Source organism: Carcharhinus amblyrhynchos, chromosome 19, assembly GCF_965287045.1.
Source record: "Carcharhinus amblyrhynchos chromosome 19, sCarAmb.v2.hapA, whole genome shotgun sequence".
In the NCBI taxonomy this organism is placed as follows: domain Eukaryota; kingdom Metazoa; phylum Chordata; class Chondrichthyes; order Carcharhiniformes; family Carcharhinidae; genus Carcharhinus; species Carcharhinus amblyrhynchos.
This window is the reverse complement of record NC_137342.1, coordinates 8,194,573-8,212,871: the sequence shown is the minus strand read 5'-3', so window position 1 is coordinate 8,212,871 and position 18,299 is coordinate 8,194,573. Positions and strand designations below refer to the sequence as shown.

The 18,299-nt window shown below is 42.9% G+C and overlaps 1 protein-coding gene across 1 annotated transcript; it reads left to right on the top strand.

The window, feature by feature from the left end:
* Positions 1 to 235: 235 nt before the first annotated feature.
* Positions 236 to 12,249, top strand: iapp (islet amyloid polypeptide). The gene is made up of 4 exons (XM_080207807.1): positions 236 to 411; positions 853 to 942; positions 5,162 to 5,278; positions 11,772 to 12,249. The coding sequence occupies exons 2-4, from the start codon at positions 866 to 868 to the stop codon at positions 11,959 to 11,961; spliced, it is 384 nt and encodes a 127-aa protein (XP_080063933.1). The 5' UTR covers positions 236 to 411; positions 853 to 865; the 3' UTR covers positions 11,962 to 12,249.
* The last annotated feature ends 6,050 nt before the right edge of the window (positions 12,250 to 18,299 follow it).

Here is an 18,299-nt window from a genome sequence, read left to right as displayed (position 1 = left end):
CACTATAAGGTTTGAATGAATTGTGGAGTTGCAGTGACTGATACATTTCACCGATTGCTGTGTCTAGGACTGACGTGGTGATATCCCTGTCTGGAGGCGCTGCTAGAGATGATTTGACGCCTGACTTGTGACCTCCTGCATTTATGTATGGAGGGGTAAGGGAGAGGATTGATCAGTGAGTTTTACTAACTGGATATCTCTCCACGGTAAGACTGACGTCAATAATAAAAAAAGACATTGAGAGGTGTTGGGCTTTATAAGAAGCACAACTACTCGCCAGCAATGAGAAATAAGGTGAGGGAGAGAGAGAGACAAAAAGCAGCACACCGCTCGCTGTCAGGAAACATCCACAGGACTTTTTGAATTCTGCTGAGCCTGTATCAGGGAAAGGAGCGCCGGGGGTACTGCAGAGTAAGTGAGGAACTTCCAACCTACTTTCAAATGGAAATTGTTCCCAGTTTTCAACACTGTCTTCAACTCGAATCCTCTCTGCTTAAGGGGCAAGGTTTATTTAAGACTTTGAATCACTTGTTTAGAATCAGACAACAAATAATTGCAGTCAGTAATTGGGAACTTAACTTGCATGCTTTTGATTGCGGGGTAGTATTGAGGGAATTTGGACAATAGTTGTGAGGATTTTTTTATATATCTGTGTGTGTGTGTGTGTTGACGACACCTGCAGTTTAGAGAAATTGACATTGTGTTTGGAGTGAGGCTAGAACAAAAACTGAAGTGGCTTCTAAAACAATCGGATCAAACAGAACAGTCAGGGGGGCGTTAGGATCCTTGCATGGGGTAACAGTTAATGAACTGGAGGGGGCAACGTTCTTTTGTGTCTTTTTTGTTTTGCAGGTACCAAGAGATCATGCACTGTCTGAAACTCTCCACCTTTCTCCTCGTCGCCTCCGTGTCCCTGCGCGCTTTGGAAGCGGCTCCGAGCAGGTCTGTGAGCAAACAAGCATCATTTCCTTAAACTCACCTGCCATTATTAGCCTTTCCCTGGGCAATAACTCGAGAGAGATTCCCTCAGTTAGGAATGCTCGATTGGGTAAATGTTCCCCCATTTTTGTTTTAAAAAAGACATTCAGGTTGATCATTTTCTAATTGCAAGATGATGGGTTTGGAATGAAACTAAAGGTGTAGGAATTCTACTGTTCAATGAAGCCACGAGATTTGAGAAGTTACTGTCGCTATTATATCGTGAAGGTGCAACTATGTTTTTTATGCTTTAGTCTCGCAAAAGGTTTTTTGAGGTGTGGCATCAGCCTAATAATGAGGACTTTTTGTGTTATAGAGCATACGCATTATTAAACCATCTCTCAGAGAGACAATTGGCGAAATATTACTTTTATTTAAGATCTTCCATTTCAGTGAATCTTTCCACCTTCCTCCTTATTGTTAACTATGCCAATCTGGGCTCATCTGTAGAACAGTGGCACAGTGACACAAGGGTTAGTACTGCTGCCTCATAGTGCCAAGCATCCAGGTTCAATTGCTGGCCTCTGTGTGGAGTTTGCACGTTCTCCCCGTGTTTGCGTGGGTTTCCTCCGGGTGCTCCAGTTTCCTCCCACAGTCCAAAGATGTGCAGGTTAGGTTGATTGGCCATGCTAAATTGACCCTAATATCAGATGATTTTGCAGGGTAAATATGTGGGGTTATGGGGATAGGGCCTGGATGGGATTGTGGTCAGTGCAGATTTGATGGGCCTCCTTCTGTGCTATAAGGATCCCATGATTCTGTAACTCTCATCTCTGTCCAAAGTTCATGATCTGTCCCCCCAGCTGGAAGTAAAATATTCCCAAGAGCAAAGGTGTCCGTCTATATCCTGACCAACATTTACCAACATAATTCTGGTTATCTGGTTAGTTGTCTCATTGTTGTTTGTGGGACTATTTTCCTATCTGTGAATTAGTTGGACCATTTTGAAGATACAGTAATCTTTGAGTTATCCAGCACTCTAGCAACCTGAATTCCCCACCAGCTGGAGTCTCTGAGGGTTTGACTTGCCTTTAAAAGTGATCGCTTTTAGAGGTAGCATGGTAACACAGTGCCTCACAATGCCAGGGACCCTGCTTCGATTCCCCGCTTGGTCACTGTCTGTGTGAAGCCTGCATGTTCTCCCCATGTCTGTGTGGGACTGCTCTGGTTTCCCCCCACAGTGTAAAGATGTACGGGTTAGATGCTTTGGCCATGCTGAGTTCCCCCTCAGCATACCCGAACTGGTGCCAGAGTGTGGTGACTGGGGGATGTTTCCAGTAATTTCATTGCAGCGTTAATATAAGCCTACTTATGACACTAATACTTAAACTTTAGACATTTCCAGTGTTCAGATAATGCATTCTTTATAGGTTAGATTGTAAATCTGCAACAGTTGCCCTTTGATTTTACATTGAAATTATGAAGTGATTGGGTCAGCTTTTGGCTATTGTAATATGACACACTGTCTTGTGCCTGGAGTAATGTAACTGTTTGTTAACCAGCTTCTCTGATTAACCAATACTACTCATTCCCCCAAAATGCCAAAGATCTTACTGTAATTGAAACAGGAAATGCTGGATAAACTCAGCAGCTCTGGCAGCATCTATGGACAGAGAAACAGAGTTAGTTTGTGTGACCCTTTTTAGATCTGAGGTCTCACTGTGCTTTGTTAGCTCTGAAATGCTGAGGTCATGAATGGTGCTATATAAATGCAAATACTTTCTTTCTCTTTCTGCTGACCAATCTGATTTTACATTTAATCAGTGAATGCTGTGATGACATATCACAAATTAAACAATCCATTAGGTCTGGCCACTTAAATATGTGACACTTGGGATATTTGCTCACATAATAGATTTGGGTAGTCTATTCTTATAAAACTCCTACAAGCTTTATTTGCATTCTTCGCTCCTTCAATTCTGGATCTCAAACATCCCCAATTTTAATTGCAGCCCCAAACTCTGAAATTAAGTTTAAGTTTATTTGTTAGTGTCACAAGTAGGCTTACATTAACACTGCAATGAAGTTACTGTGAAAATCCCCTAGTCGTCACACTTTGATGCCTGTTTGGGTACACTGAGGGAGAATTTAGCATGACCAATGCATCTAAGCAGCACATATTTTGGACTGTGGGAGAAAACCGGAGCACCTGGAGGAAACCCATGCAGACAGAGGGAGAACTTGCAGACTCCACTCGAACAGTGACCCAAGCCAGGAATTAAATCTGTGTCCATGGAGCTATGAGGCAGCTGTGCTAACCACTGTACCACCGTGCCACCCCATTCTCTGCATCTCTACCTTTATTTCTTCTTTCAAGATGCTTCTTAAAACCTACCTTTCTAAGCAAGCTTTTGTCGATCTGTCCTTATATCTCTGTTGTGACTCACTGTAACATTTTGATTGATAACACTCTTGTGAAGTGCCCTGAGATGTTGTGGCATGTTGAAGCTGCTATATAAACTGTAAGCTTTCGTTGGTGCTGTTGGATGGATGTATTAGATTCAAGCATTCATCTGAACAAATCAAACTTAACCAAGTTACTGGATGTGACTTCAGTTGATGCAAGTAATTGTGAAACCGGGTGTCAACGAGTGCTTTAAGTACAGGTTCACTGAGAGAGCTCAAAGCGAGTTGGTTACGTTTCTGTAAGTGGAAATCAGCTTCAGTGACGGAAGCTAGGTGGGTCAACAGGAGAGTGATAATAGTCACCATTGAGCTTCTTTGATGGCTGCTGGGACTCAAAGAGAAATCTGGCGTGAAGGGGGTTGGAGTAACTTGAGGCGGTACGGTGATACAAATGGTTAGCACTGCTGCTTCACAGCACCAGGGACCTGGGTTCAAATCCCAGCTTGGGTTACTGTATAGAGTTTGCACATTCCCCCTGTGTATGCTTGGGTTTCCTCTGGATACTCTGGTTTCCTCATACAGTCCAAAGATGCATGGGTTAGGTGGATTGATCATGATAAATGCTCCTTAGTATAATTACGGGGATAGGGTGGGGTTGTTGTTGGTGCAGGCCAAATGGCCTCCTTTTATACTGTAGGGATTCTATGATCAAGTGGTAATCTTTGCTCTTTCAACAAGACAAAATATCTTGAAAATCTTTGGGCTGATGTGCTCATGCAGTGGAGAGGGAAACTATTTCAGCGAATTACGCTTACCTTTTAAATGTCATTTTTAAGTTCCAGTCAAACCTCCATGAGAAATTTTAATCCAAGTATCCAATCAGAATATTGGTGCAATGTTCAACAATTTAGTGACGTTGGTGCATCGCACCACACAGATAAGGACAAGTTGTATTTATAAAGCACCCTTAATGTAGTAAAACATCCCTAGGTCACAGGAGAGTATTCAGGCAAAGGTTGACACCCAGGTCAAAGAAAGAGGCATTGGTAAGGATGGCCAAATATTTAATTGAAGAGGTTTGTATTAAGCAGTATGTGAGGAGGAGGAGAGATAGATGGAGAGGAAACATTTGGATGGGGTTGGGGCCTTGCGGGGAGGGGTGGAAAAGCAATTCCAGAATTTAGGGTTTTGACAGTTGAAGACAAGACCACCCCAGGAAGAAGAGGATTCACAGTTTACCAGAGGTGGAAGAACACCAGAGTTTTCAGAGTGTCTCAGAGCTAAAATAAGTTCCAGAGCCAGGGAGAGGTGAAGACGTAGGAGTTACTTGGATGCGAAGGCAAGAATTTTAACATTGAGGACTGGGAGCACAGGGGCAATTGTAAACTAGACTTGGCGCAACTTAAGATTTGGGTAGCAGAGTTTTGGGCGAGTTAACATTTATGGAGAATGGAAGGCCAGCCAGGAGAGCACTGGAGAAATTCATGAGATGGAGGTGCCAGCATTGGACTGGGGATGGGCACAGTAACAAGTGTCACAACACCAGGTTAAAATCCAATCTGTTTATTTGGAATCGTGAGCTTTCAGAATGCTACCCCTCCATCAGGTGAGTGCCTGATGAGAGAGCAGTGCTCCAAAAATTTGTGATTCCAAATGAACCTGTTGCACTTTAAGCTGGTGTTGTGAGACTTCTTACTGGAAAAAAGCCATGCCTGGAGGTGACCGAAACGAGAACACAGCACTCTCCTAGCCACATGCTAAAGGGTACATTTGCTGTTTTCTTTTCTCTTCTCTTGTTTATTGTTCCTTACTGACTCATTTACGCTTCACTCTCTAGAAGCCAAGGTGCTGTGCCCCCCGACTCGAACTCTTGGTTGGTTCCAGCGCTGAGGAAGAGGGCTTTAATGGGCTGGTCGGCTGCTTTACCCGCGGAAGAGCTCTTCAAAACAAAGAGGTACTATTCACCGCACATTGCGTGACTCCAGACAGAGGACAGTCCTCAGCTCGCGTGAATGCTTTTACCCTCCGCAGTGTATCCTGACCATTTAAAACATGGAAAGAGCTGCAGGTGTAGAAATCCTGAGATGATAAACAGAACATGCAAGCCACATAATGTCAGAGAAAAGAAAGGACGTATTAACACTTCAGCAGTGCACCCATCAGTACAATGAAAAGTTCAAAAGGTGAAGAAGCATTTCCGTAAAGCTGGAAACAGAAAGACAAGATGGGAGGATATGTCAGCACTGTACTGTGCACAGTTCTGGTCTCCTTATTATAAAGAAATAAAAGAGGCAGAAAGGTGCAGAAAAAAAAGGTTTACGGAGATAGTACCACAGCTGAAAGTTTAGAACTTGGTGGCACTGCGGTTAGCACTGCTGCCCCATAGTACCCAGGTTCAATTCTGGCCTCGGGTATCTGTGCAGAGTCTTCACTTTCTCCCTGTGTCAGTGTAGGTTTTCTCTGGGTGCTCCAGTTTCCTCCCACAGTCAGTTCAAATGGATTGGCCATGCTATATTTCGCCTTAATGTCAGGGGGATTAGCAGGGTAAATATGTGGGCTTATAGAGATAGGGCTTGAGTGGATGCAGGCTCAATGGGCCAAATAGCCTCCTTCTGCACCTTAGGGGTTCTATAATTCTATGATTCTCCCAGGAAAGGGTGGGGCTATTTTTTTCCCATAAAGGGAAAGTTGTGGGGTGACCTGATAAAGGGCTTTAAAATTAGAAAGAGGCTCAATAGAGTAGATGTAGAGAAAAGACTTCCAATAGTGCGCGTGACCAAAACTAGGCTTCATAAATATAGGATTCTCACTGACTAATGCAGTAGGGAATTCAGGAGAAATGTTTGTTCCTGTCGCACGCTTAGAATATGAAGCTCACTGCTGCAGGGAGTAGTTAAGGTGAGTCGCACTTATGGAGAAGCTGGATAGATACATGAGGGAGAAAAGAATAGGATATGTTAGTACACTCATATGAAGTAGTGCAGCAGGAGGCTCAGGTGGAGTATAAAGACACCACGGCCAGAATTCTCTGGTCTGGCGTGTCACTGCGTTCAGAGAAGTTGGCATACAGCCAAATCCCACCATCTGCCATGGTGGGAATTCAAACCCAGGTTCACCAGAACATTAGCTGAGTTTCCTGCATTAATAGACTAGCGATAATACCACTAGGCCATTGCCTTCCCAGTGTTGATCATTCCCATCTTCAGTACTACATCCAGTACGGATCATGGAGAGAACAGGGGGAGTTTACCCCTTGTATGACAAGTCGGGTATGACGTACAGTCTGAGAGGTGATATGTTTGTCATCTTCAAAAGCAGAACAGAGACGTGTACACAGTTCCTTCCTGAAGAGAAACTACCCCACCAACCCCCTGCCCCATCCCCTGCCCCGCACACACCCCCACTCCCCCCCCCCACTTTCCTGCCACCACCACCCTCCCCCCCCCGCCCCCCCCAACAAACACCCACCCACCCCGGATCAGTCCACATTCTCACTTTCTGATCTGCAACATCGAATGCACATACAGCCTTGCTTTCAAAGACTACAATTAAAATTCCAAAATTTTTTCGTTTAAAAAAAGTATTAAAACCGCATTTACATAAAAGAAAAATAGAAGGATGTTGGAAATCGGAAAGACGTGGAGAAAATGAGCTGGGAATACTCAACAGGCCCCTGTCAGTCCATGGAGAAAGAAATAAGTTCAGATCACTGACCTTTTGTCAGATGTATGAGCTGGAATGTTCCAATGTCAGTTGCCCCAACGCTGCTGCTAGCGAGAATGGAGAATTTGAAGCTCAGCCCATTCATTGCAGCGGGAACGGAGAATCCCACCACAGAGTCAGTTTTGATATTCCAATGCTTATCCAGGGTCACAAATGCAAATAAAGGAAAGCTCTAATTTAGAGCAAAGGAAGTGATTATTGATAACTTCACAAAATATTAATAGGAAATTATTATAATATTGAATCAGTCATTTGCCTATATAATATGGGGTGGTGCAGTTGTTAGTCTTGTTGCCTCACAGTGCCAGGGACCGGGATTCTATTCCTTCTTGGGTCACTGCCTGTGCGAAGTTTGTACGTTGTACGGGCAACACGACAGCTCAGTGACTATCGCTGTTTGCTGTGCAGATACATGGATTTGGGCCGGTGTCTGTGGGAGTTTGCACGTTCTCCCCGTGATTGCGTGGGTTTTCTCCGGGTGCTCCGGTTTCCTCCCACATCCCAAAAAACGTGCTCTTAGGCTGATTGGTGTAACAAATTGTCCCTAAATTATTCTTCCCTCAATCTTTCCCAATGGGTGTAGACATAGGTAATGGGTAGAGGAGGGCACTCATAATGTTAAAATGGCAGCGCGGGCTCGTTGGGCCAAAGGGCCTGTTTCCCGTGCTGTGTTGTTCTTTGTTCTCCCCATGTCTGTTTGGGTTTCCTCCGGGTGCTCCAATTTCCACCCACAATCCAAAGATAGGTAGGTTGGCCATGCTAAATTGCTCTTTCATTTCAGGGGACAAGCTGAGGTAAATGCACGGTGTTATGGGGATAGGGCCTGGGCGGGACTGTGATCGGTGCAGACCTGATGGGCTGAATGGCCTCATTCTGCACTATGATATGGATTCTATGATAATAACACTGAATACAGTGGGAGATTTGTGTTTGTGCATGGCTGCTGCCTTTAGATGAGTCAAGGCAAAGGAGAGACTGGGACAAATTAAGGGACAGCCGAAAGATAATATTTTCTGCAAAACTTTATTTGTAAAATATCTGAAAGAATGTGACATTTTTAAATGGTCGCTGCACAAAGCGCAATAGTTGTCAGGATTCTGCACGCATCACATTGCAATCTGATGTGATTTAAGACAGTCAAGGAAGCATTATAGGCAACTCAAAATGGTCACCTAAAATGATGCAAAGGTATGACAGTTTTGCCCATTCCAGGTTGCACTATTGAGGTGCCGAATATATTTGCAGTACATGGAAAATTCACAATATATCCAATGCAACTCATTAACTCTTACATGTTCATTTTATTGAATGGTGGTAGTGGGTTACTGTTCACTCAGAGAGCCTGCGTGGCTGTGACAGTGTACACTTTTACATTTACGTTACAGTCTGGAGCTATGGATAGTGATGGGGTACAGGCTTCAATTTTTTTTCCATCACGTGGTTGACTAGGAGTCTTGCCCACTCTTACCGCCTGCCATTGGCGTGTTTGGAAGGATTTTGTGGGTTGACCGCGTTTTGAATCGTGTTATCATCTTGCCCATCGAGTCCTGGGGTGGGACTCAAAGGTTGCCGTGACGTGGAGATGCCGGCGTTGGACTGGGGTAAACACAGTAAGAAGTGTCAGCCTGGTGTTGTGAGACTTCTTACTGTGGGACTCGAACCCAGAGCTTCTGGCTCTGTGGCTGGGACACCACCCACTGCGCCATATGTGTTTAATAATGGGTCATTTCAAATTCACACTCTAACCTCAGATTTTAGGGGTTTTTTTTCGATTTATACTATCAAGTGGGGAACGTGATTTACTTACCTACTTGTCACCTTGTAACCTGGTTATGACTAGTGCCTCTCAGCCCCATGTTCAAGGTGGCGTTTGAAGGAGGCAAGATGAGCAAGAAATTGGGCTTTGATGAAGAGTATCCAGGCTCGAAACATTGGCTCTATTCTCGCTCCCTAGGTGCTGTCAGACCTGCTGAGATTTTCCAGCATTTTCTCCTTTTGTTTCAGATTTCCTGCATCCACAGTAATTATTTTGATATTATTACAGAAGATATCGATTGTGTGCTACAATAATAAAAGGGATAATAAAGTGACTGGTGACTGTCAATTTGCTTAATGGCACTGTTGTTTCAACAATGTTCCTGTCTCAAAATCACCTTTAATGACACAAGATCAGAGAAATGAAAGCATTTGCGAAGCGATTGATTTGTTAAAAAGTCTTTGTAACTTGCCGACGGTGTTTCATTCAGTCCATGAAGCGGAGAAGTTAGGTTCATAACCAACCAAGTGTAAAGAATGCTGAGCGATGAAACCAAATCAGTGGAGTGCGAGTTAGAGGAAGGCGTACCATATTGTACGGTGCTCTAACCCTAACCACAGTCCTGTACTTCAAACATCAGGACAAAACACTGGGGTCAATGGAGCCATAAGATTGACTCCTTTGATGTCATTTTTGGACCACAATATTGGTGGACATTGTCACGGGTGAGACGGGAGAACTTTGGAGAAGTCTTTGACTTTCAACAGCTCTCCAAAGTTTCCTTTCCTGCCTGTCACTTCCGGGCTGGAATATCCTTCCCCTCCTTTCAGAAGTCGGATTTATGATTTAAGATTTCTCAGTTAGAAAGCCGACATCCAGTTGGTAACTCTAATGCGGTACATGAGAGCAACCTGTTGAGAAAAGTTAGATTAAACTCGCAGAAGTTACTAAACTGTGAAAGTAGAACAAGGTGAGAAGGGGACACGTGCGTATGAGGCACATTTGGGACTTATATTAGGAAGTGCTTCATACAAAGGGTGGTGAGTACCTTGTTAAGAAACAATTAGATTCCAAAATGGGAGCAGTTGAATCTTTAAAATTAGCTGAGATAAGATGTATTAAATGGCCTTCGAATGCACAATTGTCTTGTAACTGATGTCCACTGAGACATAAGGCTGGCTGATTGACGATGTAGGTCTTGAATGGTTGGCTTTAAATTGGATCTTCTTAGTTTGTCAATTGTCCTTGGGCCAGACACAGTGCACATCTTGTTGGAAAGTAAACATTGATGTCACGGGGCTACAAGTGACGAGAGCCTTGCAATCTGCAGATGCATTGTTTGACTTTGTGTCACATTTCGGCTGGTAACGGGGGAGTAGGTCTCTTAGACATTTTGACCCGTTTCTTGGGGACCTCCAGTTGGATAACACAGAACCTATATTCACCAGTCATGGAGCTTGTACAGCTCATCTAACAACGTTTCTCTTCCTCCCAGCTGATATGAAGTGGCATATGTGAGAATGGAAGATTACAAATTTTGTTTTGAAAGACTGGTTAATAATCTTGCATCTGAATCATTAAAAATTATATTTAATCTAGAACTTCCAAAGCCACATAAAATTACAGTATACAAATCCTTATAAAATTTCTCCTGTACAGTATTGCTATGCTTGCATTCTAGGATGAACCTCACTCTCAGACACTTGTTTATAGGTCTAAAGCCAAGTGGGACAAATCTCAGCTAATATTGTCTTAGAAGAGCTGTAGGTTTCATTCTGGCCTAATAACATCTTTCATACAGTATTATTCTTAACAATATTTCCCTACTGCAACTGACCTGATATTTTGGCAATATTGTTGTGTGATTCACTATTTGATTTACAGTTTCATAATTTAAAATAAAACATTTATTGATGTGGGTGTCCCAGGCCAGTCCCAGCACATATTGCCGTTTTCCAATTGCCCTTGAGAAGGTGGTGTTGAGCTGCCTTCTTGAACTGCGGCGGTCCATGTGGTGTAGTACACCAGCAGGGAGTTTCAGGATATTGATTTAGCAACAGTGAAAAAATGGCGACATGTTTCCAAGGCAGAATGGTGAGCGTCTTGAAGGGGAACTTAGCAGCGATGGCATTCCCATGTGTCTGCTGCCATTGTCCTTCTAGATTGTAGTGGTAGTAGTAATAGGAAGTACTTAGAATCATAGAATCCTAAGCGAAGAAGGGGGTATTTTGGCCCATGGGGTCTGCACTGACCACAGTCCCATCTAGGCCCTATCCCTGTAACCCCATGCATTTACCCTAGCTAGCACCCCTCACACTAAGAGGTAATTTAGCATGGCCAATCCACCTAATCTGCACATCTTCATTTACTCGCTGGTTTTTCCAAAGCATTTGACATTTCCAAAACAATTTCTCTTGTATACAATCTAAACGTAAGATTTGGAAACTTGCTTGTATTTTTGGAGAGAAATCAGGAGGTGCTTTTATTGTGCCTCCGGTAGAGGTTCAGTAGACATTAGGGCAGGAATTCTCTGATGTGGTACGCCCACCATTGCCAGCAAGATTGGAAAATCTGGCACTTGGCCAAATCTCCAATCAGAGCAACCAGACTGGAGAATCCCAGCCACTGACAAGATCAGAGAATTCCAGCCTAGAAATGTGAGATTCTTTCTCCAAAAGAAGACTGGGATAATTGGAGCATTCAATTAAATATATTGATGTTTTTGTTAGTTAAGAGTTTTAGGGAATTAAGGGAAAGAGCAGCGAAGACAGATTAATGGCAACATAATTTTACTGAATGTCAGAGCAGGTTTGAGGATCTTCTCCTTGCCTAAAGTTTCTATTACGCAGTAGAATCAGAGTTATAATGGCATGTTTCTCAATGGAATTCTGGAACACGCTAAAATTTTTATCGTGCTCTGCTGTACAGACACCCTAACCCTAAGTCTATTGATTATTTACTCTTGCAGCATTCGTGTGAATAAGAGGATGTGCAACACTGCCACTTGCGTGACGCAACGTCTGGCAGACTTTCTGAGTCGTTCCAACAAGAACTTGGGTGCCTTCTACATACCAACAAACGTGGGATCAAACACTTACGGCAAGAGAGACGCCATGGGTCTGTACAGCAGAGAACTCTTCAGTTACCTCCAACGTTAGAACTCAGAGCAGTCCACAACCATTTTCTTAAAGTTAGCAGATTCTTCCTGTAGCTCCAACATCAGTAGATGATGATAATGCAGTTGTACAAGTTTCAAGCAGTGGTGCCCTGTTTCACTGCTCCTGCCCTGTCGCGCTTTGGAACAATGATCAGGTTCATTGTGTGATGTATGAAGTTCCCTGCATGTTTTTAAGTTAAAAGAAACCTGCTGGTACTACATGAATTAATTGTAATAACTAAGTTATTTTGAGCCTATTAAAGACAAATGTTGAGAATTTTTTTTAAAAGCTGGACTATATTTGAATTTCTATGTACATATCATTGTAGGAGGAGTATAACATATGTGTTTTTGGTCAGTAAAGTGAATGACATATGGAGAAACCGATTGTTGCATTGAGAAATTTCCAAAGCAAACTATTCTGATACGCATATACATATTATCTATTAATCTGGTTTGACATAATTTCTGTCTCTCTCTCTCTCTCTCTCTCTGCCTAGTAAGATACACTTATATAAGCACTGAGAACTGTGAAGCTTGGTAACACAGTAATATGAATAGTAATAGTCACAGAGAGTAACGAGTTAAAGCCAGCACTGTGTAATTGCAATCTTCATGCTACTATTTTATTTATTCGTCGGACATGGGCATCACTGGCTGGCCAGCATTTATTGCCCATCCTTAGTTGCCCTTGAAACTGAGTGGTTTGCAACTGCCATTTCAGAGGGCAGTTGAGAGACAATCATATTGCTGTGGATCTGAAGTCACATATTGGCCAGACCAGGTCAGCACAGTAAATTTCCTTCCCTAAAGGACGTTAGTGAACCAGATGGATTTTTCCAACAAGCGACAATGGTTTCATGGTCATCAGTAGATTCTTTAATTACAGTCTTTTTTTTAATTGAATTCAAATTCCACCATCTGCCATGGTGGGATTTGAATCCGGCTCCTCAGAACATTAGCTGAGTTTCTCGATTAATAGTTGAGCGATAATACCACCAGGTCATCACCCTTCCCTTATTTGCCTAACAAGGAGCAACCTAGCCCTTAAGGAGCTGGCTTCCAAGGCTATCTGAAGTCAATTGAGAAGTATCTCAGCCAGTGACCTGTCCACCCTTTCAGACCCCATTGCTGAGTCAGGTCAGCTGATCATTTATCGCCCCAGTAGAATTAGGTGAGCAAGAATGGGAGGACATTTGATTGGAGCAGATGTACGACATGGATTGATTCTGTGATGGATTATTTTGTGATGTATGTTCTCTCCAATTCTATGTAGAAGTGCCCTACTCACATATCGAATGACCAAATCAGCCACAGGGAATTACTTGGGCAGCACGGTGGCACAGTGGTTAGCACTGCTGCCTCACAGCGCCAGGGACTCAGGTTCAATTCCGGCCTTAGGCCACTGTCTGTGGAGTTTGCACATTCTCCCCATGTCTGCGTGGGTTTCCTCCGGGTGCTCCCATTTCCTCCCACAATCCAAAGATTTGTGGGTTAGGTGGACAGACCAAGCTCAATTGACCCTAGTGTCAGGGGGATTAGCAGGGTAAATATGTGGGGTTACGGGAATAGGGCCTGGGTAGGATTGTTATCGGTGCAGACTCAATGGGCCGAATGGTCACCTTCTGCACTGTAGGGATTCTATGATTCGGTCTCCAGCTAAGAGACAACTCAAACCCAGAGAGAATCTGCTCAATTCCCTGTGCAATGAGGATTGTCATTAATAGGCTATCATGCAAAAATGGCTTTGAGCTCCCCTAGGCTGACAGCAGAGACCAAAAAATCTTCTGGAGCAACTAAGGTACAACTCATCAAAACCAGCATTCCTGTAGCTGCAAAGTGGAGCCATATTGTACTACATTCATGGTACCAGCATTAGAGATTTGGGTCTGTTGTTTGACACTGCAACACAAGCAGGGTGAACACTTTTGACCAATGCATACATGTTCACATATCTCGCCTCACTTAGCACCTCAAGAGGCAGTGATCCCAACACCTAACATACGCTTCAATTATTTGGGAGAGGTTTGCCTCCAGAATAATGGAGCTGAATAGGATTGTTCAAAACATGACATATTATTTGTCCAAGTCTAATGCAAGCTTAGAAGTCCTCCAATAGCTTAATCCCAATCCTCATGCAAAGGAAGCCAGCAAATAGACATATTTGCCATGAGGCTGCTCCTCATTCAGACCAGTAAGTAACAGAGCAGTGCGGGCCTTCCTTCTCTGCGACTATTTCCCTTTTTTCTCATAATGCCATGTCTGACCTTGGATCTTGATCTCAAGTCCTTAAAGAAAGCTTTGCATTTCTTGTGTAAGAACTCAAAATCAAAAAGGAGAACAGTTTAGAGATCAAAAGAGAAAATGCTGGAAAATCTCAGCAGGTCTGGCAGCAACTGTAAGGAGAGTAAAAAGAGCTGATACTTCCAGTCTAGATGACCCCTTGTCAGCTTTGGCAAAGGGACGTCTGGACTCGAAACGTCAGCTCTTTTTTCTCTCATTACAGATGCTGCCAGAACTGCTGACATTTTCCAGCATTTGGTTTCAGATTCCAGCATCTGCAGTAGTTTGCTTTTATCCAGTTAAGGGATCATCTGATTTGGCAGAAGTTTAAACTATTTTGGTAACTAACAATGCCATCGCTGATGGCAAGCATGCCTTTTCTCCCTCCCAAAGTTGTCTTGAATTATAATTGGCATCTTCAGAGTGCTCTGATATTAATATGAATGAACAGCTGAAGCAGATACCTTTGTATCCCCTGAACAATACCACCAAGATACCCTCTGGAGACATGCAGAAGATTGCAGGCCACCTCGTGCCTTATCATCATACTTATTGTTCAAAACAGCAAATGGAATACAGTAAACTCACAAATAAATTAACTAGCAACATAAAAATCATCTTTCCACAAGGCAATACATTTGTTTCTAGAAATTCCTCAAGCAGACAAATGGAAATCATTCTTTACACAGTCATCCAACTTAGAAAATAGGAGCCAGAGGAGGCCATTTGACCCTTCGAGCCTGCTCCACCATTCACTGTGATCATGGCTGATCATCCAACTCAATAGCCTGATCACATCTTACTACCCACCCCCCTGCATATCCTTTGATCCCCTTTGCTTCAAGTGCTATATCTAACAGCTTCTTGAAAACACTCAAAATTTTGGCCTCAACTACTTTCTGTGGTAACGGATTCCACAGGCTTACCACTCTGTAGGTGAAGAAATTTCTCCTCACATTTGGAAAGATTGGATCAAATCTTAACTCACTCCTTTTCTGAGGGTGATATGCTTACTTAGTCAGCACCTGTGTGTTCCAAAGAAAATTCCGCTACATACTTCCAAAACTTCAAATACCTTCATTTTGACAACGTAAGGAATCATCTTGTAAAACTTGAGAAAGTCAGTGAAAATGATACTATGTTTACATCCCCTGATGCTGCACGATCTTATTCCATAACAATACCAACAATAAGAACTTGTGTTTAAATGATATATTTAATGTAGCAAAACATCCCAAGATACTTTGCAAGAGCTTTAGTAAATCAAATTTGGTAGTGAGCGAGCTCAGGGGTCAGTAGGTCAGATAACCAAAAGCTTGGTCAAAGAGGTAGATTTAAGCTGTGTTATATATTTAAGTGTTTGCATGTTTGCTTTAGAAACTGATCACATGATTTGATGGTGATATCATTTTCCACTTTGTACAAGTAACAAAAGTTTATTTATTAGTGTCACAAGTGGGCTTCATTAACACTGCAATGAAGTTACTGTGAAAATCCCCTAGTCACCACACTCCAGGTACACTAAGGGAGAATTTAGCGTGACCAACACACCTAACTAGCACATCTTTCGGACTGTGGGAGGAATCCGGAGCACCTGGAGGAAACACACGCAGACATGGGGAGGATGTGCACACTCCACACAGTGACTCAAGGCAGGAATTGAACCCAGGTCCTTGGCACTGTGAGGCAGCAGTGCGAACAACTGTGCCACCCATCATACTTACTGTTCAAATATGATGGACCAGTTTCTAACCGTTTGAACACTTTAAACTAATTTGACAGAGGGCTGGGACCCAAAGCAATCGGAAGACAGAAGAAAAGGTTGAGGACAACACAGAAGTTAAAAGGAGCATATTAAGTAGTAAGGCAGATCAGGCAAAAGCAGAGCACAGAGCATGGGAAATTCAGATTAAACTGCATTTATTTCAATGCAAGAGGCCTGATGGACAAGGCAGATGAACTCAGGACATTGATGGATACGTGGGACTGGGATATTATAAAAATTATTGAAACATGGTTGAGACAGCTCAATGTTCCAGGGTACAGATACTATTGGAAAGATAGAACAGGAAGTAAGCTAGAAGGGGGACTTGCACTTTTGATTAGAGAAAACATCACGGCAGTACAAAGAGAGGATATATCCCAGTGTTCGACCACTGAGTCTATATGGATAGAACTGAGAAATAAGAAGGGGGAAATTATTTTGATAGGGTTGTAGTGTAGGCCCCCAAATAGTCAGCGGCAAATTGAGAAGCAAATATGTAAGGAGATTACAGAGAGCTCCAAGAAAAATAGGGTGGTGATAATAGGGGATTTTAACTTTCCCAACATTGACTGGGATAGCCACAGTATTCGAGGGTTGGATGGAGAGAAATTTGTTGAGTGTATTCAGGAGGAATTTCTCATTCAATATGTGGATGGCAAGACTAGGGATGGGGCAAAACTTGACCTCCTCTTGGGAAATAAGGAAGAGCAGGTGACAAAAGTGTTAATGAGGGATCGCGTTGGGACCAGTGACCATAATTCTATTAGTTTTAAGATAGTTATGAAAAATAATAGGTCTGGCCCAAAGGTTAAAATTCTAAATTGGGGCAAGGCCAATTTTGATCGTATCAGGCAGGAACTGTCAAAAGTTAATTGAGGGAATCTGTGGGAAGGCAAAAGGATGTCTGGTAAATGGAAGGCTTTCGAAAGTGTGTCAACCAGTGTTCAGGGTAAGCACATTCCTCTTAGAGTGAAGGACAAGGCTGGTAGAAGTAGGGAACCCTGGATGACTAGGGATATTGAGGCCCTGGTCAAGAAGAAGAAAGAGGTACATGACATACACAGGCAGCTGTGATCAAGTGAGTCCCTTGAAGAGTGTAAAGGGTGTAGGAGTAGAGTTAAGAGAGAAACTAGGAGGGCAAAAAGGGGACACAAGATTGTTTTGGCAGATAAGGCAAAGGAGAATCCAAAGAGCTTCTACAAACATATAAAGGGCAGAAGGATAACTGAGAAGAGAGTAGGATCTCTTAAGAATCAACAAGGTCATCTATATGCTGATTCATAAGAGATAGGTAAGATCCTAAATGAATATTTCTCATCAATATTTACTGTTGAGAAAAGCATGGAAGTTAGAGAGCTTGAGGAAATAAATAGTGACATCTTAAGGAGTGTATATATTACAAAGGTGCTGAAAGTCTTAAAGCGCTTCAAGGTAGATGATTCCCCGGGACCTAATGAAGTGTATTCCAGGACATTATGGGAGGCTAGAGAGGAAATTGTGGGCCCCCTAGCAGAAATATTTGAATCAGCAATAGTCACAGATGAGGTACCTGAAGACCGGAGGGTGGCAAATTTTGTGCCCCTGTTTAAAAAGAGCTGCAGGGAAAAACCTGGGAACTACAGGGTGGCGAGCCTCACATCTGTAATGGGTAAGTTGTTGGAAGTTATTCTGAGAGATAGGATCTACAGGCATTTAGAGATGCAAGGACTGATAAGAGACAGTCAGCATGGCTTTGTGAGTAGACAATCAAACCTCACAAATTTGATTGAGTTTTTTTGAAGGGGTAACCAAGAAGGTCAATGAGGGCAGTGCAGCTCATGTTGTCTACATAGGCTTTAGCAAGGCCTTTGACAAGGTACTGCATGGTAGGATTTAACCTTATGGTTAAATCTCACAGGATCCAGGGTGAGGTAACTAAATGGATACAAAACTGGCTTGATGATAGAAACCAAAGGGTAGTTGTAGAGGGCTGTTTTTCAAACTGGAGGCCTGTGACCAAAGGTGTGCCTCAGGGATCAGTGCTGGGTCCACTGTTATTTGTCATTTATATCAATGATTTGAGTGAGAATATAGGAGGCATGGTTAGTAAGTTTGCAGATGACACCAAGATTGGTGGCATAGTGGACAGTGAAGAAAGTTATCTCCAACTGCAACAGGATCTTGATCAATTGGACCAGTGGGCTGATGAATGGCAGATGGAGTTTAATTTAGATAAATGCGAGATGATGCATTTTGGTAAATTGAACTAGGGCAGGACCTACTTAGTTAATGGTAGGGCGTTGGGGAGAGTC